Here is a 21,913-nt window from a genome sequence, read left to right as displayed (position 1 = left end):
TCACCGACACTCAGAATGGGACCACCACAAAACTGATTGTTTCTTTTTATATCTAGGAACAACATTGGTCCTCTCTTTGTGCTTTCAAATTTCAATTTTTACTTAGTTTTAGATTAACTATTTTCATTTTTATCTTTGTCTGAGAACATATGTTATGCTTATCTCTGTGACTGATGCAAATATGAGAAATACAGGGATTGGGAAAGTATATCTTTTTTTTTTAGTTCCAGATTTTCTGCGTATTCAATCAGGCATCATATGGCACTGGGCAGATGCTTTAGTTTTCAGGGTCTCTTTTTTAGACATCAAACTATGAGAAATTAAACAGAAATAAATATTTATTTCCTATCTTCCACTATGATTCTGTATCTCCAAGGTGGCTGTGTGGAGAGAGTTAAGCTTGACCAGACTAACCACGATGACAGGACCTCCTATATTATTGAGAGTGAACCCTTTATCAACACCTTCATCTCAGTCCTCAAGGAAAACAGTGGCTTCAACTGTGCAGTCTTCACAGGTGGCATCACGGAGGCCGTCCTCATCCTCAGCAGTTTCCTCACCAAAGTCAAAGTTCACTGTCACATGAAGTTTGATGAGACCGTAATCAGGAATTCAATGATATGTTAAAATGTTACTAAGAAAAGTAAAAAGTAAAATAATATGTCAGTAATATATATTGACTTCTAATTTAAATTAGATTAAACATTTGTGTGCAAAATTCTCAAATATTTTTCAGAAACTGCCATTGTAAAAATAAAAATATATTTTTTTAAAATCTGCTCCTTCAAGCTAGTTGCAGCAGCAATTAGCAAACACCTGGTGGAACGATGTATTATCATACAAACACCAACACCCCTAACAATGTTGTTGAAGGCTTAATGGAGAAACCTTGTTGTGATGGCATGCTGTGTCGGAAAGACCAGGAGCTTCTTAAAGAGACAGAGGCCCAATTTAAAGGTATTAAATTGCTAAGTCAAATTTATTTTATGTTATGTTTGATAAATATAGCTGTTGTATAGCTGGGGGTAACAAAATTACTTGATTGTGCTATGAAACGTTACTACATAAAAATACATAATACTGCTCCATTTACAGAAAGAAAGAAAGAAAGAAAGAAAGAAAGATTGTTTTGATTTTTAACACCACATTTATTTTTCAATAAAAATACATTTTGACAGCATTTAGTTCATTCTTTCATGCAAACATTGAATTGAAAACTAGCTTTCTATCAACCACAGAACATATGACATTATTAAAACACCACAAAGAGAAAAATTCTATTAAGTTATTCATCAATGAAAAGAACATAAATTCTGCTTTTACTCTATGTTTTACCATCAGAATAAACATCCTGTCGACATTTCCCCCCCAAAACACCATTTAGTTTATTTCTTCTACTAATATAAATGGAAAATTTCGCCTGTCCAATAAGAAAATTTAACAAATTCCACTTACTAGATTCCTTTTTTGTATAACCTGCACCGAATATAAACGCTACTTCAGACCAATAGACACCACATTTTAAAAAAACATCTTCTAACAAGAAAAACAATGGTGAAAGTCTTTTACACTCAAGAAACATGTGAAAAATAGTTTCTACTTCTTCACAAAAAGGACAAAACTCATTTAAATCTTTTCTAAATTTAACTATAAAACTGTTAACACTTACAGCACCGTGCAAAATCCTCCACTGAAGGTCGCTTACCCCCTTACTCAAAGGGGGCTTATAAAAAACTCTCCATATTGGTTTCTGATTATCCCCGACTTTAAACCTGTCTCTCCAAACAGTATCAGTTTTTCCACTTCATTGTTTCTTATTCAATCCTTGAACAACCAGTTTATACAAACATTTTCCAATCAACATACAAAAAATAAAATCTTTTTGAGCGATCAAGAGATGGCCCGTCAATTCTGAGAAATCAATGTTCAGTCCCATTTCTGGAAACGGATCCGTAGAATCAGAGTTCTTCTCCATTACAAAAGTCCACCAGCATCTGCTTTTCATCCAAAGTCAATTTTCCAAGCCAGAGATCTAAAATAGTCCTCATGACTCGAATCGATTTCAATCCAAGCAAAGAAGCTGTCGCTTCTGTGTTTTGAAGTCCTGGTCCAGCCGTCTCCACAATGTGTCTTAACTTCAGAACTTTTTTCTGCAGCAGTCTTCTTGACAATCCGACTCTATCTTCTAACGCCAAACGTGCTTTAAGAGAGAAAGAAAGAGAGAAAGAAAGAAAGAAAGAAAACATTCGCTCTGGTCCTGCCTCCTCTGAGTCAGCTGATCACGTTTCGTCAGTCACGTGACCTGGCCGACCGGAAGTGCTATTGAGCAAACGTCGAGGTAGAGCTGCTGGAGTCGCTCGGTAGTTCGGCGTTAAAGGGGAATTTCTATCACAGCAGCTTTCGTTTTAGTGTTTATATTGTGTTTTTTTTATATTTTTGGCTTTATTTTAACCCTAATGGCAGCGACAAGTCGGCGGGACTCCTATGGTAAAGTGTTAATGTTCTTTTTTTAATGTGTTTTTCCGTTACTCTGCAATGTTTCCCTTATCTGTACAGAAACTCATGTGTGTTTTTACGCTGTTTGGTTTTCTATTTAGATAAGGTAAGGCAGTTTTAGCTAGTTTTGGCATCTGAAATGGAACAAGTAGGTTAAAAAAAATATTAGTTATGTTAGTTTTTCTGCTAACAGGCAGCTGCAGACAGTAGCGTTTGTGTGTTTTGGTTTTGTTGACTGCGTGTTTAGCTGGAAAACAGTTATCATGAGGTCATCATAGCTGAAAACACTGCAGTAAATTTCCCAGTCAGAGATAATAAGAGAGCCAGATAAAAGGAATGTTAGATAAAATAGTTAGCACAAAGTTAGGTCAGGCTGCTTTATATCTAACTATTAGTGGCAGATTTAAAGCACAGTGTAATTATTGGATCACCTGATGTAATAACAACCTCTCCTGTGTGTCATGTCTGAGGTTGCAGAATGTTTCTGTGGTCTTTTCTTTTTGTTAGGTCAGGCTGTTGGATCATCCATATCCCAACATGTGAATGTTTTCATGCAGAATAATCACTTTCCAGGTCATAAGCTTCTTACATGCATGGGTGACTTTGCAGTTCTGCTAAAGAGTCTTGATGGTGGCTGGAGTTGGGTTTTCCAGCTGCAGCTTCCTTCTCCTTCTCCTTTAGACACCCTTGAATTGTACATAATATTTATTTCAGACTGTGAGGTGTGGTTGAAAACCATAAGCACACCTAGAGAGGCACTTATCAGATCTTTCCTGATCTCTGCTGTTTGTGAGGCTTTGGCCTCCTGCTGCCGATTTTAGCTGATTCAATTATTCTCTAAAAAGAACAGTTAATAACTTTTCAATTACTTTTTTGGCTTTCCTGCCATGAGCTGCCATAACTAGGAGCAGCTCAATACACCATGTGAGAGAGAGCAGTTGCTTTAAATCAGGGTTTTAATATTATTTTAAATAAAAAGAAGAAGATGTATCCTTTGTTGTCCCACAGTGGAAAAATCCAGGTGTTAACAGTAGAAAAGACACAGTGCATTGACTCATGTGGATTCACACAAATATAAAAGTATTCAAATATATAAAAACATTAAGAATGATATATTGTCCAGTAAGGCTCAGATTGTGATATTAAATACTGTACAGTTATCAAAAATGGAATCCTTAGATTCAAGGAATGAGCAACAAAATAGGATTTTTTTTTCACAAATGTGCAAAATATGTACTTTTGCATTAGAGTCACCAGTACATGATAATATATGTAATGTATGACATAAAACCTGAGATTTGCAAATACCAGCAGAAATAGTTTTACTTTTTATGGTTGTACAATTGTCAAAAAATGCCCTTCCTCCAATGTTTTAAAAAACATTTAATCTTTTGTGGAAAAAAATATTTAAAAGGAAATGAAAAAAAAAGAAAAACATACCAAATCCTGTCTGCGTCAACAAGACAATAAAGAAAATATATACATTTTAATCTTCTCTCAGTAACAAAAAGCATCTTTTAGTACACCTGGGCTCTGCTAAAACTTTAATGTTTCTCTTGGGTTACAGCTTTCACTTTCCAGCAGCTACATGTTGCTGAAAAGTAAAGAATGTCTTTCAATGTTTGGGAATGTATATCTCTAAATCTACAGATCAGATTTTTGTGTCTTAAGTTCTCTAGCTTTGGTATATGCAGAAGTTTTGAGCTGCCAACCTGTGGGGTGCCTTTTGCTTTTGGATGAGCAGATTAGATGCGAGCACTGAGCTATCATCGTTTCCAGTCATGCCTGATTGACTGACAGCTCCATCATTTTATCTGTAAAGCAGATAGTGAACCAGAAGAACCGGATACTGTCAGAGATTCGCTTGGTTCAAATGTCTGTGCGACTTTCGTATCAAACCTGGTGGCACAGTCTAGAAATCTGCCCCCGTTTTTCTTTGACTGATGGCTATCTGCCGTGACGATTGACACACTCTTCTGATTGCAGATATGAGGCGTGTTAGATTCTTTTGGCGTGGTGAGCATGCAGTACCTGCTGCCTTTACACCTGAGTTCATTTTGAACGTAAAGCAGATTAATAAACTCCAGCCCAGCTGCTCGTTTGTCAGGTTTTTCAGTTTGTATTTCTGTCTAAATTTTGTCAGGTGTCGACACGGGAAGTGACCCTTTAAATTTGGTTTAGATTTATTGCTGGAATCCAAGTGTGGTACATGTGTGGTAAATATATACCACACATGTTTTTTTCCTTACATAAAAACCTAAAATGGCTTTTCAAAGTGGACATATTTTGAAAAATAAATTGTTTTTGATATATATATTTATTATGTTTTCACAGAACAACATTCTTATTATTTTTTTTATTTATATTACTGCAATAACCACACTCTAGCTTCAGCCTGCATCATATGTTGTATTTCAGAATGATAGCTGTGTGTACACAAGGTTTGAGAAGATTAATCCTGACAAATCAGTTATTGAAATAATCATAAACTAATTTAATAATCAATTATTTGATAAGTGGACTATACAGACTCAAAATAATCCTATATACTAAAAGAACAATACACTCACAGCAGTAATCAAGCGAAAACTATACAAAAAGAATATACATTTTGCATTTCAGATTAAAAAAAAACTTTTTTTTGAATAACTGAATATGTTCCACCCAAATCTTCTCAAGTGGCATAGTTTTCGCTTCACCTGGTTCAAGTTCTGTAAATAAATATTTTATTAACTACCTGTTAAATACAATTATTGTTTAATCCAAAAATAATCAACAGATTAGCCCTACAATTTATTGAAGTTAAGCATGTTGATGTTAGAAGTTATTTTTTTGCCGCAGATGCATTATTTGCTATAAGGAACGTTTTGTTGTTGCATTTTAGGCAATAAAATACCTATTTTCTAATTTTTAAAAGGAATTTAGGTATTTGTTTGCATCTTTAATTTATTTCTAATATCATATATATATAAAATAGACTTAAATTAATTCTTTTTTGATCCAATTAATTGTCAAAAAAAGTCCAGACTTCAGAGATGTCTCTCCTAAAATAATAAACTGTTTTTTCTTTTATTTTTACCTCTGCTGCTTTATAAACCCCCTGAAGGAAACAAACAGCGGTTCCACCTGATAGACGGTGACTCAGAATAATTGACAGCATCTCAAACATTTCCACTGCCATGTTCACACGTTGAACTTTCATCTTAAGTAAAGCTTATGCTGAGTGATACTGAACCCAAAGCAGCTCATCTGTTCCCATTTCACTTCCCATTTGCAACATGCATGTTGGTAACCCTGCTGACTTTATCTGCTGACTTTCTCGAATTCTGACAGATCGCTGACGCTTAGTTAATGACTCTTCTTCGTTAATGGGAACTTTAATAAATTTCCCTCATGTCATCATCACTTGTTCAAAAGTTTGACCTACTTTGGAGTTTAAAACCAAAAGCTGGGGTCAAATTGTAGTTGAACAAACTGAATGTTCTTGACGTCTTTCCAACAGCTTGACCATGAGAGGGGAAAAAAACATGTGACAAGTATTAGGAATAATAAGCCCACTCTGTGCTGAGTGGTTTTCCTGTTTCCAATCATAAACTGGCTGCTCTGTTATCTGTACCACAGATTTACCAAGAAGAACATGTCTACTTGTCTTACATTTCTTTTCAGAACATCTGGATTCTCTTGTTCACTTTTGTTTTGCACAGACCACAAATTTTCCTCGCTTACAAGAGAGACAAATTCAACTGTTTAGAGACATATCGTTAAAACTCCAGGAAGTCATGGGCTGTTTTTGAGGAATAATAAAGTAGTCAACTCCATATACTGACCAGCAGTTCTCAGATTGACTCCCAGTTTTGCTTTTTTTTTTAAATTGATTTAACCTTTACCCAGGTGAGTTATTAAGAACGGAATATTATTTACAATGTCAACCAAACAGGAGGGAAGAACAAATAGGAAGATCAAGCAGCACACTTTTACACTTCAACATTAGTAATGCTGTTGAGGTCATAAATCAATAAAAGCAAATACTGAGACAAATTCATAAGATAAAATTGACAGTTTAGCTGAAACATGTACAGGTTTGAGGCATCATCTTTTTTTTAAGAAAATCTTTAAAAATTTCTATTCATACCAAGGTGCTTAGCTTAATGCTTTTTATACTTTATTCCAGTCTTTTGGTTACCTAGCAACAACCTGTTGAATAACTTGCACAGCAGCATGCATGCTGGTAACCCTGCTGAGGTTTCACCTCTGTTCTTCATAGCTGCATAAAAATCAGAGTGAAAACTGTGGATAAAACTCTACCAGTTTGGCAGTATTTCAGATATTTAAAACAGAAATCAATAATATTGATATCTACTGACATGAAATGCTTATATCCTGACATGTTTTTCAGCCATTTTGTCCAATCGTATCCTGAAGTTATAACGATATATTTTTACTGAATAAATGCTTCAGCTGAGTTGAGTCCTGTCTCTGGCTGTTCTTTTACTGAAAAACTAATAATGAAAAAAACATGGATTTTTCTTCAGCTCTCAACTATTTAAGGAATCTGTCACATTTATACTTCTAGATATGGGCTCACACACGGCAGGTTCTTAACAAGATAGTTCCCCTTCAGTGTTGCTGATGTGTGTTATTGCACACTGAAGGGATAAGTTCCACTTTTGCAGCTCTTTCAGTTAGTTAAGGTAGAAAACAGCATTTTTTTTGATACTTCAGAGGATTTCTCCTCTAAAGTACACAGTAAGAGTCGTTGCAATGTTGGATTTTTGATGTCATGCAGAAGAGCTGCACACAGACATCAACAGAGTGAGGTTAAAGTTATAAAACTTGAACGCTTGTTATTGACGCTGGTCTGTAAACTAGATGGCACGCCTTTGACAAAAATATATGTTTAAATCGTTTTCCACATACATAATTTCTGGATGGATTCTCTACACTTTCCTTCCCATTTCTTTTACCAACACTATTTTGGATGCAAATTGAAACCTGTTTGAATTGTTACAATGATGTGTTTGTTGGTTTTAAATAGCAGAGACTGACTTGGCAAGACTGATCTTCAGGATTTACACCACTGATACGATATGAAACTCTTGTAAAGTTGCCAGTTTGCTGACATTAATTAATGCGGTAACGGCCCAGCATTGGCCAACACCATCGTATTTTAATTTTTACTTTCTGTTTAGCTTTGGACATGTGCCAACATGTCAAGTTTATTTGTATAGCGCAAATGGTTTTTTAACCATTATTTACAGGGATTCAGTGTTTCAGCAGTTTTACAGTTTTCTGGAAGTTTGTTCCAGATTGGAGGAGCATAAAAACTGAATGGTACTTCTCTATTTTTTGGTTTTGTGTGAGTGAGTTGGCTGTTTGTTCACACCTCTGTAGTTTACAATAAAACCACACATTATAAATTGAGCCAAAAAGGCTGAAGAAGTCCAATCATTGCATTAAACTTGACATGTCAACACATGTCCAGAATATAATCACAGTAGCAACACAAAGTCCATATGACCCATCCTTATCTATAAATGGTGTTTTTTTATGTATAACAAATAATCCTTGACCAAAAACTTAGAAATCTGACATCCCTAATTTAAAATCTAAAATAATCCTATTCCTCCCAGTTTCATTCATCTTAATACAACCTTAAGCAGTTCAACTTGTAACACAAACTTCAATGTTTGTGTTGGAATTTTTTTGTGCGTTTGAACAGGCTGCAACTTGTGCACAACTGTAAGGCAAAACCTGAATTGTTATAATTTTTTTGTTCATTCGTATTCAGCCTTAACAAGTACAACATGCATATTTTCAAATTTGAATTCATTCATTTATTTATTTATAAAGCACTTTAAAAACCAAAGGCAACCAAAGTGCTGTACAGGTCAATAAGAAAATACAAAGTTCACAATTGCGTGCTACTTTTGTTGCTCTATGTCATCAAACGTCAACAACATACGCTGACATTTGTTATATGTGATGAAATGTGGGAAAGCTGAAGAAGTATACACACTTTCCTTAGGCTCAACAGAGGAGTTTAGGAACAGAAACAGAAAAAACATGGATATTACCCATATGGAAAAGAAATAGAAAAAACATATAAAAAAAGGCTTTATGTTGTCTTTAGTATAAGAATTATATACATCTTTTCCATATGGGTAAATACATTTCCATAAATAATGCATTTATTTGAGATATTTTAATTTTTAGCAAGACTTTGTGTCTATGTTTAATAAACATTTAGTGAACCAGTACTTTTGATTTGAAGCAGTTTCTCTGTATTTCTCTTTAAATCCTGTTAGGATGACATACAAGTCTTTTGTTAAAATAGATTTTGTTTCTGAAAATCCAAAAATGTAAACATATATTTCATTTGCCCCAGCAGAGCATACAGGCCTGTTCTCCGCAGTGACCCACTATGGCTCCACAGAAAACTGCAGCGACCATCAAGCAAACAGCAACGACAGCAACCACAACAAGCAGAACTTTCCCACGGCAGCAGCAGGTCACTGGGTCGGGGCCGATCAAGAGGAGGAGGCCATTCGCAGGAAGCTGAAGTACTTCTTCATGAGTCCATGTGATAAATATCACGCCAAAGGACGCAAACCCTTCAAGCTGGTCCTGCAGGTGCTGAAGATATTTATTGTCACAGCTCAGGTACATCAGAAATTTCCGCCGTTTACTTCTCTACTCTATTTTGCAGCAGGTTTTTTAATCATCATCAAGTTTTTTTAAATAGGCAAATGGAGAGGGCACACTATGGTCCATGTGCAGCAGTAAGCAAGACATCCTGAGACATTATTAAGTGCTTAAACTATGGGACTCTAAGAGTTATTTTCTTTGTAACGCAGCCGTAAATAATATTTCCTCCCTTACAGACTTCTTTTGTATGTGTTTTGCTTTTACATGTGAATAATTCAGATTATAAAGATAATATTAGACAAATGTAACCTGAACAAATGCAAAAAGCAGTTGTCAAATTATTGTTTCAGTTTCCAAAGCAAGCTGGCACTTCTTGGTTTGACACTATTATTATTGTTAGGGGTGCACTGATTGCAGTTTTTTGTCCAATTTCCTGTCTTTAAAAATCCTGACCTGATATATGACCAATTTTTTTTGTCTGAAATGTTGATAAATATAGCAAGAAAGTCACTGAGTGGGCAATACTGCAAATGTGTAGACATGACCTGGTGGGCCGGTCTATCACTCAAACCTCTCTCATGGGAGAATGGAAGAGGACAGTGGTTGATTTTTAGGCTTTTGCTCAGGTAGATAAGATTGATAAATAAGATCAGCTTCATATATAAAGTGTTTAACATTAGTTCAGGTAATTTAAAAGATTGTTTTAGTTTAGTTTAGTTTAGTTTAGATTCCAACATCTGCTTTCTCTCTGTCCTTCAACTTTTAAAATTTTGCACCTTCATCTCTGCAGTTGGCCGTGTTTGGCATCAGTAACCAGGTGGCCGTCACCTTCAAGGAGGAGAACACAATGACGTTCAAGCACCTCTTCCTCAAAGACTACGATCAATCCTCAGATGACTCCTTCGCTGTTTACACCCAGCAGGACGTCTATGACCACATGTTTTATGCGATAGAAAAGGTAAGAGGATGTAAAGCACCACAAAGACCATTTTATTTGACTTTTTTTTTCTGGTTTAAACGGCAAACACTGAATGAAAATATTGCCATCTCCTACTGAACTGAGCTGAACTCTATAAAAAATTGTAGCAGAAGTTTAATTAGACTCGGATGTAATAATTCACAATGATAGATCATTTTTTGCGTTTTTTGATAAAGGTCTGGGTTATTCAGAATATTTCCTCATTTCCTTCCACTTCAGTATCTCACCTTACCGGATAACACAGTGGGGCACTACGCCTACGTCTACGACGTCGGAGTGAACAGCAGCGCCCTCTCCCTCTGCCAACAGTACTACAAGAAGGGGCATATCGATCCAGTCAATGATACATTCAACATAGACCCTCACATTGTCACAGGTAACACAAACTGCACCATGCAAAGTGTGAGTCGCAAACATACTGATTTATTTTCCTGAGAATTAATAAAGTTTTACTGACCAAATGAAGCCTTTTGCCAAACGATCTGTTTTTCAAGGAAATTACACAAGCAGTTCTGTCACCACCTGACTTGGAGAAATATACTCAGAGAATTATTAGTCTGCTTTTGATTTTAAACATTAAAATGAAAACTAAGATTATACATGTGTGAAGTCTTATCTTGCAACATGCCTATAAAACAATGGATCTAAAAGTGAAATGCCAGGTTATATGATGCCTTAAATCGATACTTCAATTGATATTTTACTTTAATATCAGTATCAAGTCTGCTTCAGTGCAAAACCAAAACTTTTCTCCAGAATCTGTTGAAAATGACACAAACTAGTTATGTAGGCTGCCAGGAAGCAGCAGGAATTTTCTGCTTGTGCTTTTTACATGTGACCAGATAGAATATAATGCATCTTTATGTTAGAACAAATAATTATTGAAGTTGCTTGTGAACTGACAAGGTCCAGTTGGTTGACTGTCACATTCAGCTTCATTGTATTTATTCTGACAAAAGAGAACATTAAGCAGCTTCTGTCCATGTACATTAAATAAAATACAATAAATAACCCAAACAAACTGCAAAGCAATGGCTCTCAACTAGAAAATTTCTGAAGAAATTTAAATGAGACCTGCCAAAGTGTGCCTGTCAGTTGGAACCCGGCATTCGGATGCTAAAAATTAGCATCATTGCTAAAGTAAGCTACAATGTACTCAATTGCATGTGGAGAGTCACAAGCATACAGCAATGTTGTATGATGACAATACTTTACATGTATTAAACATGTAAAGTATTAAACTTTACAATTTAAAGTATTAAATTTTACATGTTTAATACTTTACATGTAAAGTATGAAAATGTAAAGTATTAAATTTTAATACGATAGTTACACAGAGCTGATTCTAATACATACCACAGTTACCGATAGCAACAGAAGAAAGGGGGAGGAGCTGTCACTTACTGGTTGTTATGGTAACCACCAACTGTCAAGAGCAACGCAGAAGAAGAACGTACCACACCAGTAAATGTCTGGAGAAACAACTTGTTGACTAAATAAACCAAACTCAATGAATAAATAAACACATTTTGAGAAGCTTCACATCTGTTGTATTGTTAAAATAAAACATCTGTTACATAAAAAGTATTAAACATATATTTAATGCTCTTGAAAAAATTCAGTAGGTTTCTCTTTACCACTAAGATTTTCCCTAATCTAACTGATTCTTTTTAAAACATCCATTTAGAGAAAGAATTAAATGAGCTTGAAGTTTCTGAGTTCCTCATATAATGAGTCCGAAATGACCAGGACGTGAACAAGCATATGAAACATTTACTTAAGATTTAACTGAATCATTAAACATTTTATAGTTATTTTAACACATTTGGGCGACTATGATAATCCACATTATTTAAAAGTGTCCTTCCCTGCTTGCTGTCTTGATTTCAGACTGCATCGGCGTGAATCCTATGTCTGTCCCCCCCAATCTGCTCACCAGCAGCTACAAGAACTTCACACTCAAGTTCCACAAGTAAGACTTCATTTTTCTCATTGCGTCTGCCGACTTTATCAAAGTTATCTTTGGATTTCTGTATCTGATGGTGACATTCACCAAGTAATTTATCTGGCCTGCATAAACAGCACACAGCATTCTTGAAGATGTCTTCAGTAACACTGACTCAACAGCGATTGGTGTAAACACACGGCGGGTTGAATAACTTTTACTTCATGCATGTTTTGAGACAATTCTTATTTTGCCTAGTAATGTGAATATTTGTTTTGTTTTTTAAGGTTGATTAATGTAACCATACAGTTCCAACTGAAGGCCATCAACATACAAACTATCATCAACAATGAGATCCCAGACTGCTACACTTTTCACATTACAGTAAGTTTGCACTGGAAACAAACAAGCATTTTTAATTCAAAGGTAACTAGAGGAGTAACACAAAGACTCTGGTGTCAGTATAAGAAAAAAGACAAATCACTTTGCATAAAAATAAGGATAAAAATTATTATTATTTTGGAGTTTGTCATGAGACGAGGCCACTTTTCAAAAGGCATGCTGTCTCTATGTGCATAGAAATAACATAGAGATAGGCAGTTTTTTTACTGTGATCATGACACTTGCTGTGTTTACATAAAAGCATTGATGTAAGACCAGAAATGTGTTTCTGTTCTTCAATGATCAGCAAATCAAAATAGTAAGTTTACAAAATCATTTTACCATTGTGATGTTCATTTTTTTTGGTCACTTATTGTTTTTTCAACTTAGAAACAAAATAAAACAAAGAAACCGGACAAAGAGTTGTCTATGGAAACTGCAGATTACAATATTCATCATTATTCTAGTCCTCATTTTTTTTCATATTCTTGTCTTCATTTAAGGTATTACAGAAGCCAAATTTTCCAATTTTCCCCACAGTTGTGCTTCTTGTAGCTTCAGTATGTGGGTTAATTTTTCCATGAAAAAATATTTCTTACACAATTGTCATCCATTGAGATTTTGTTTGCTTTGTTTCCTTTTTACAGGGCCTGAATACTTTCTTTGCTTCCACCAGTAGCAAAGAAAGTATTCATCACCAGTGGTCGTAGTACTTTCTTAAATATTATTTCCCAACATATTATCATTTTTTGACATTTCCAAAAGATTTAGTGATTGTGGTGCTAATTTTACTGGACTGCTAACAAATATTTTCCTGTGCTTTTGAAGCAGTTATGATCTTTCCAACATAATGACACTAAAACAATGATCCAGTTTATCCTGGTTTAAGGGTAACATCATGATGCAAAAGAAGAGTCATGAACTGGATTTCAAGAAACAAATAAAAAATAGATCAAATCTCCTGGCTGGAAATAATGCATTCATGATAAACCTGATAAAACATAAGCTTTAACTGGTACATAAAGGAAATCATAGTTACAAGTTGCTGAAATGTTTCATAGTAAAGAGAACTTGCTTTATTAGGAGTAGAAATGTGTTGTTTTTCCTGTGATATTGTTAGCCATAAAGTTGGTGTAATATAATAAGATTTGCATATTGCTGATTCTTCCTTTCAGATAGTGATGGACAACAAGGCTCACAGTGGAAAAGTGAAGATCTGGTTAGAAAACCAGGCAATGATAAGGGAATGTAAAGACCCAAGTGTCTCTGGACATGGTAAGTCACTAAGCCTCTCATTTCTGATCATTTCATATGTGCAATTGCTTCTTTGAAAGAAAATATTTACTGATTTCAGCTAGAAATAAACAAAAATTTTGGCCAATTTTTGTTTTTGTAAAGCTTTGACCTGCCTACTTCAGTTTTGGCAGATTCCAGTTCCTCTTTAAGAACTTAAGTAGAAGACTATGAAAGAAAAGCATTCAAAATATTAATTTCCATGTTTTCTTTTGTGAGGGATCATTTCAAATTAGCGACACTTTGTAAGAGAACAGTAAATGTATAGCTGGGTTTTACTATTTCTTCAAAACATACAAAATAATCCTAGTGTTTGGATTTTAAACTTTGTCTTTGCAGTCTGTGTTAGCGATAAGTGCAGTTAGTATGGTTAGCATTACTAAAGCAGGAGTCTTCCTGCAACCCTTAAAATTCAAAGAGCCATTTTTGCTTTCTGTCCAGCTAAATAAACTTGTTTAGAGCCAAATATCAAATATTTTTTCAAAAGAAGACAACTTATGGTTTCTGATGTAGGAAATTGTCATTTTTGAAGAACTAAAATTGGACTTCAATTTTTGGGTTTTAAATAGAAAAAACAAAACTTTTTAATGAGACATTAAATTTTCTGCTATGGGATAATGATATTTATGGAAAATGGTATTTAAATAAAAAGCAAACACGTTCTAAACTGATGAAAAGGAAAATAGATAATATATTATTGATATTTGTAATACCACTCTGTTGTGGAAATTCAACAAAATGATTCAATAAAAATCAGCTAAAAGCTGAAATTGCACGGTGGAGCAGTTGGTAGAGCTGTTGCCTTGCAGCAAGAAGGTCCTGGGTTCGATTCCCAGCCCAGGATATTTCTGCATGGAGTTTGCATGTTCTCCCTGTGCATGCGTGTCAGGTTAATTGGTCTCTCTAAATTTTCCCTAGGTGTGAGTGTGTGTGTGCATGGTTGTTTGTCCTCTATGTGTCTATGTTGCCTTGCGACAGACTGGCGACCTGTCCAGGGTGTACTCCGCCTCTCGCCCTGAACGTAGCTGGAGATAGGCACCAGCAACCCTCCCGACCCCGTTAGTGACAAGGGTGAACAGAAAATGGATGGATGGATGGATGGATGGATTTAAAATCATTAGTTAGCAAAAAGCTATTTGCTGCATTAAATCCTCAGGTTGTAGATGCTTGTTCTAGGGTAGAACAAGTGTCTACACATTTTGGATTTCTATAAGTTTAACAACACTTACAAATCCACAAAAACAGCAACCTTTCTGCCTTTTCAGCCTTCCTGTTATCTACTAATAAGTCATGCAGTCTCATGCTTTCTTACAGGTTGAATGAACAGCAGATAAATTTACAGATTTCTCTTGTAACAAATTTCAAGAGCTATATGTTCTAATCCATTCAGTAATGTAATTAATGTAACATTAAAAATGTTTAATTGTTCATGTAGTGTGAATCCCTTTGCAGGGCCTTGCAAATACAGTCCATTTATAAATGTTCAAAACCAAAATGATGTAAAATATCACTATTAGTGTTGTTTTTCTTTTCTTTTAAACACAGCTGAGAGCTTCACACGTGTAACGTTCGACGTGATCGTTTCTCTGGTGTGCCTGCTCTCTCTGATCCTTTGTGGACGCTCCCTGCTGCGAGGCATCATCCTGCAACAGGTAGGAGAGTTTCGTTATAACCAAAACAAAAACACCAAGAGAACCTCAAGAGAACTGCTTCATGAATGTCACATCAAACCAAAAGCACAAACAGAAAACCTGAATGGTGTTGTGTACGTGTATGTTTGCATAAACGTAAAGTAATCTGACGGTTTAAATGTTTGAATTTCTCTACAGGAGTTTGTTCAGTACTTCAGGGAGACTCTGGATCGTAAAGTGTGCTGGGCGGATCGGCTTGAGTTTATCAACGGCTGGTATATTCTTCTCATCATCAGTGACATCTTTACCATCACAGGCAGCATCATCAAAATCGGCATTGAATCAAAGGTCCTTCAGCTTTATACTTTTTAGAGTATTACTTTTTTAAACTGTGGAGTACTTATTACTTTAGACCAACATTTAAAACAGAAAACTGCTTAGTTGATTACTTTTAATGAAAATGAGTAGAGTGGAGTACCTCATTATATAAGGTCAAGATGTAGCTACTTTTATAAACTGTGGAGTACTTAATACTTTAGACTAACATTTTCATACTTTTAATATCAGAGCAAGACCTAGAGAAACTCCTCTTAGTTTACAACAAACTTAGAAAATACCATCTATTTAACAACCCAGAACAAGAATCAGACCTGGAGAACTAACATTTAGTTTTATCAGAACAAGAGAAACCTCTACTGGTTTCTAAATTATGGACTATTATTCTTATCAAACATTATGTAGTTTTATACTTTTACCTTTTTGTCTTTGGTTTTGTTGCTTTGATTGCATTTCCTTCTAATTCATGTAAAGCACTTCGAACTGCCTTGTTGCTGAAAATGTGCTATATAAATAAAATTACGTTGCCTTACATCAGCTTTATGTTTATTGTGTTCCTTTAGGATTACGTAAGGTGTTAGCTTTATTCAACACAGAATTTTGATCTATAAATTTAGGTGCTTCTTATGTTAAAAATGTGTCGTCCATCTTGTTTTTCTCCTGACAGACTATGTCGTCCTATGACATCTGTGCCATCCTGTTGGGGACCTCCACCCTTTTGGTGTGGGTGGGAGTCATTCGCTACCTCACGTTTTTCCAAAAGTACAACGTAAGTCATGGATCTTCTGGTTCTACTGTAAGAGGTTGTTCCTTTAGACATTTAATTTGCCTGATCTTTGCTCTCTTTTCACAGATTCTCATCATCACACTTCGAGTAGCGTTCCCCAACGTGATTCGCTTCTGCTGCTGCGTAGCCGTCATCTACCTGGGTTACTGCTTCTGTGGCTGGATCGTACTTGGACCGTACCACGTGAAGGTGAGTAAAACAAACATTTCTGACTTGATTGTGTTAACGATAAACATTATGATTTAAAAAAAATACTTATTACGTCTTTTTTAGGTAGCTGTACGCCTGTAATTTTGTTTTCATCTGACCTGAGCACATTGTTCGACTTTTAATTTCCCCCATCGACTCAGCTTTCGTCAAACTACGTGTGTGTAAACAATCTTCAGCTCTGTTTTTTTGCCCTCCACAGTTTCGCTCTCTGTCGATGGTGTCAGAGTGCCTGTTCTCCCTCATTAATGGGGACGACATGTTTGTGACGTTCTCGGAGATGCAGGAGAGCAGCACTCTGGTTTGGACGTTCAGCCAGCTCTACCTCTACACTTTCATCTCCCTGTTCATCTACATGGTCCTGTCTCTGTTCATCGCTCTCATCACTGGGGCCTACGAGACCATTAAGGTGAGACACTTATCCATTCAGAACAAGAACGGAAACCAAAATCAGTGTACTGATAATGTAAGAGATTGCTTTTTCTGAAAACTGTAGCAAACACATTGTATTTCTGCATAATGTTAATCTGGTTAGAACTGAAACCAGAATTTTACTGCACTGAATAAAAAAGACACATAAACCTTTTTTTCTCATTGTTTGAAGTTAAATCAGACCAAACTTCTCTTGTTTTAGGTCCATTAGGATTACCAAAATTAGTTCTATTTGCTAAATAGAAATAATTTTGGCACAATAATGAAAGGCGCCTTGTTTATTTAATGTATTTAAACCTCAAATGAACTTCAATGTGTCAGTTAACCTATCAAAACTTACCAAAGCAATGACATCATCATCTGGGCTTAATTAGCTGCTCAACCTCTCACAGCCAGCTAAACAAGGTTGGTGAAATCAACAAACTAACTTAATCTTTGGTTACCTAGCAACTCACTCACTCTTTGGTTACCTAGCAACAACCTGTTGAGTAACTGGCGCAGCAGCAGTTTCTGGTTTCTTCACTGTGCCTCATTACTGCTTAAACATAAAAAAACAACTGTAACAAGAGATAATCTGTAGGTAAATGTATGATCTTGAAGACATTACTATGTAAATCTCTGACATATTTCTACTCATTATTGTGGCATTTAGCAAATAGAAATAATTTAGGTAATTTTTATAATAAAACAAGAGTTGGTGTGTCTTCATTTGGTGTACATAAACTTCTGGTGTCAACTGTACATCTGATTTATCTCTCTGAGATAAATATAGCGCATCAGTGGTACACAGTAGAGTACAGTGTGACTGGGAAGAGTGAAATCTATACATAACAGAAGCGTGTTGTCATTGATTTCCCCAGCACCAAACCCAGGAACCGATCCACATCACAGATCTGCACGCCTTCATAGCTGAGTGTACAGATGCACCAACATCTGGCAAGTTCAGGGGAGTGGAGACGTCTCCCTGCTCCTTCTTCTGCTGCTGTGACAGGTGAGCGCATTACTCAAACCCCGGAAAATACTAAAATAAAAAACGTCTTTTAAGATGCGCCAAACAAAATCTTACACTTAAAATTTATCTTTGGAAACCAAATACGATCAGCATATGTAAACATACTTCCTAACCCTGCTTCACTAAAAGGTAAACATTATCAATATTACTTTTGTTGGGAGGCCAAGGGTATTAGATATTAGAAAATAAAATAGTATCTCTAAAATATGACAGTTTTCAATTTCAATTTACTTTTTCATTTGGTATCAGAAAAGATACAATCAAAGAGAGAGAAATAGTGCCAAACATTCTTCAACTCTGCATTTATATTTATTTATTGGTTTATTTAATTTATATAAAATTTGAAATGAACAAAACATTTGAATGAAAAGGAGTCGTTGGAAGAGAGAAAAAAATCTTATCTCCAAAGTATATTTACTATACCACAATCAACCATCCAGATATATATAGATATGTCTTTAAACACAAAATAGGGAATGCATGTAAAAAATAATAAAGAAAGTTGTTTTTTTTTTCAATCATTTTTTTTTTTGTAATTGCTTGTTACATCAGATGACAAAAAACATTTTAAAATGTGGAGTTTAAGTACATGAATCGGGATTAAAATAACTTTCTGAGTCTTAAATAACGTTTTGTTGTTTAGTTTAAGGTATGAAACCTCTTTTATGCTTTGACTCCTCAGAACAACAACATATGAAGACGTCCTGCTGGTGAACTGAGGATGACCTTAATAATCTGAGTGCTCACCAGTCCCCCCCTGCTGTCCAGCGGTGTGTATTGCACACATCAGCCGCGTTCCTGTGCCTCAAGCAGTCGGTACTGAAGAAGGGGTCTCCATCGGCTGGATCTACTGAAGGATCTACACTCTTTCTGCTGGAGCTTTCTGTTCGTTGAGAACTGAAGGACTGAACTTTTCTAAAAGAGCATTACAGTGTAGCATCGCTGACGACTACCACACAAACATTTCTGTTATTTTTTATTGTTTTTAGAACAAAACTCAGTATTTTTTTTTTCTCTGTTTGTGATTCTGCATTACTGCTGCAGAAGCAGCACAAACTGCTGGTGCAAAAATGTTACGAAAACTGGTACTGATTGTTTTTATTTTCCTTTACTTGATTTTTTTTTTTTCTATTTTAGAAAATTTCAGATTGAAGACCATAACAAGTCCAGTTTTATTTAGTAAAATTCATGAGATATTTAACTAAAATGAAGATAACAAAGCTTCTGTGTAGAAGCTTTATTTCTTATGAATTATGATCAGGGTGATGCAGCTTCAGTATAATTTTCCTACAGCATTTCCTGTTGCAGCACAGTGTGTGTACCATGTGTTGCAGACACACTCACTACGTACTCGGACTGTGTTGCAGTTGGTTTGTCCTCCAAAGCTGTGTGCACTTTTCTTTTAAATGATGCCAAAACATTATGGAGACTGTGATACTTCATTGTGTATAAGTTAAAATGTTTGCAAATCCCCTCCACCCTCATCGCTGTAGAGAGAGACAACACTGATGGCCATTAAGAAATTGGATCTGACTTGAATAGCCGGACTCTGATTAGGAAACAATGATGGAAAACGACGGCTAAAAATGCCTTCTCATTGTGACTCAGTTCTTTTCCCTGTTGCTTCCCGTTAACATAAAGTTGTCTTGTCTGAAACAGTTGCTCTGTTGGAGTCCTGAACTAACTAGATTTCTTCTTTTCTTGTACGCACAAAAGTTTGAAGAGTCTCAGGATGAAGACGTTTGGTCCAAAAAAGGACAGAAGTTTTTCCACTTGTTTTCAACATATCAGCTGAATCATTTTTTAAGTTAATTGTGCTGTACAATAATAGATTTTAAATATATATTTTAAAAGTGCCTGTTTTATCAGTGGCTTTAAATTAAGGATCCATTACTGTCGTTTATTACTAAGATGTTTTTCTGCTTGACTTTAGTGTTTTATGTTGAGTTTCGGTGTTGATGTGCCTGTACTGTACCTCAGAGAAACACTTTTTGAATTGCTGTTCAGTTATCTGCTTTGTGTCATATACAGTATCTGTTGATCATCGTCTAGTTCCTCAATTATAAATTAAACTTTCTGGGTCACCTGTGATTTCTGCCGTTTTCTTGTTTAAGTTATTTGTCGTCTGAATGTTGCTGTAGTTCTCCTGTGTTACCAGCAGGGGGAGCAATAAGTTCATGCAACGCTATTCTGGGATCGGATTTCTGCTTGCATAAATTAGAGGGTGTTTAAGTAGTTTTTTACTGTTTTATACAAAAACTATACACAACATTTTATTGACTTTTTTCAAATAAAAGTTCCATAGTAGCAGAATAGAAATTAACATACTTTTCATTAGTCTTACATTTTCTGATACTTTTGTTTTTGTGTAACGTTCTAAACATATGAGGCACACAGTTTTGGATTTTTATTATCTATAAGCAATAATCATGAAAATTACAGGAAATAAAGGCTTGAAATATTTCCCTCTAACAAATCCATATAATGAGTTTAATTTTTAGAAAGAAGCTACAATAAAATTGAGATTTTAAACTTTTGAGCTGTAGTCATACAGTCATATTCAGTATAAATTAGAATATTATTAAAAAGTTAATTTATTTTAGCAACTCAATTCATGAATTGAAATATGATATGTAGATTAATTACATAAAGACTGGTGTTTTCTGGCCTTTATTTCTGTAAATTTGGGTGATTTTGTGCTTACAGCTAATAAACAAGATTTAAGATCAGAAAATTACATCAGAACAAGTGAAAAAAAACATTTTAATACAGAAATGTGAAGTTAATAAAAAATCAATTTAAGGGTTATTTTAATCTGACGAAACACAAACTAATTTATGAGATATAACTTCTTTTTTGGGACATTTGACTCAAAATGAGGTTAAGTAAAATGTTTTTACAGATAAAGTGAATTTTTTTTCCTCACCATTGTTGACTAAAAAAATAAACATATTTTGCTCCAACTCTGCAACTGGGATCTTTCTGGGAAGGTGAATGAAACATCTTCTTTTCTCTCAGATCGATTCCTCTATGATTGGTTCCATTTCCTGGTTACTTCCCCAGCAGACTTAGGAGCAGAGGTATCACAGCTTCTCACCCACTTAAGCTAATATCATCTTCCATTATGTACTAGTCCGGCTTTACCTCATGTTAATGGGTCTGTGAGAGACCAAAGGAAATGTTTCTCAGTTTTATGCATCCCACAAACCCGACTCATCTATCTCTCCCCATGCGTGGACATACAGAATTTCCTCAGTGACTTTAATGCAGACTGAAAGCGCAGAGGAAGTAGCTAATTCAGAAGCAACTAATGGTCTGCCAGCTGTTGCTTCTGTGTGCTAATGTAAGATCCTTTGTTGATTCCCAGTTTGATCTCGGTTTGAATTGAAATATGCTCCATTTGCTCAATTGTGACTCGGTGTTTGAACTGCAAGGCCTTTATACCAACAAAGCGCCTCAGATCAAAAGTAGGTGCCTGCACCAGCAAGCCTTTCCTCTTCCTGCTGTATTTGTGGGCTGAAATAATAAACTCTGCAGGCACCTGAGTGTCTTTTACCGTGCAGCTGTCTGAGCTGTGGGGTGTCCTGCAGCCCACACACAAAAGAATAGGAAGATCTAAAAGAAGCAGGTCTCTCTAGAAGAGGCTTTTGAGTTTTCAGCCAGTCGTGGTTCTGTTTAGGATTGGAAGAGCCCGGTTCTGAGCCACACCTCTGGGTAACAACATTATGTAGCAACATTATGAAGCTATCTGAAATGGATGGAGCCCATT

At 35.5% G+C, this 21,913-nt stretch overlaps 1 protein-coding gene across 2 annotated transcripts; it reads left to right on the top strand.

Annotated features, from left to right (window-relative positions):
- The first annotated feature begins 2,311 nt into the window (after positions 1-2,311).
- On the top strand, positions 2,312-20,235 carry mcoln1a (mucolipin TRP cation channel 1a). Of its 2 annotated transcripts, XM_032563007.1 has the most exons (14): positions 2,312-2,487; positions 8,885-9,156; positions 9,932-10,099; positions 10,340-10,496; positions 12,011-12,092; positions 12,353-12,449; positions 13,622-13,721; positions 15,285-15,391; positions 15,569-15,718; positions 16,374-16,475; positions 16,560-16,682; positions 16,903-17,109; positions 17,993-18,123; positions 18,827-20,235. In XM_032563007.1, the coding sequence occupies exons 1-14, from the start codon at positions 2,457-2,459 to the stop codon at positions 18,861-18,863; spliced, it is 1,764 nt and encodes a 587-aa protein (XP_032418898.1). In that variant the 5' UTR covers positions 2,312-2,456; the 3' UTR covers positions 18,864-20,235. The 2 variants fall into 2 exon arrangements, with proteins under 2 accessions (XP_032418898.1, XP_032418896.1); XM_032563005.1 differs by having other exon boundaries at positions 16,374-16,682.
- Positions 20,236-21,913: the final 1,678 nt, after the last annotated feature.

Source organism: Xiphophorus hellerii, chromosome 5, assembly GCF_003331165.1.
Source record: "Xiphophorus hellerii strain 12219 chromosome 5, Xiphophorus_hellerii-4.1, whole genome shotgun sequence".
NCBI lineage: Eukaryota > Metazoa > Chordata > Actinopteri > Cyprinodontiformes > Poeciliidae > Xiphophorus > Xiphophorus hellerii.
Note: the sequence above shows the minus strand (reverse complement) of the source record. Positions and strands in the feature narration are given on the sequence as shown.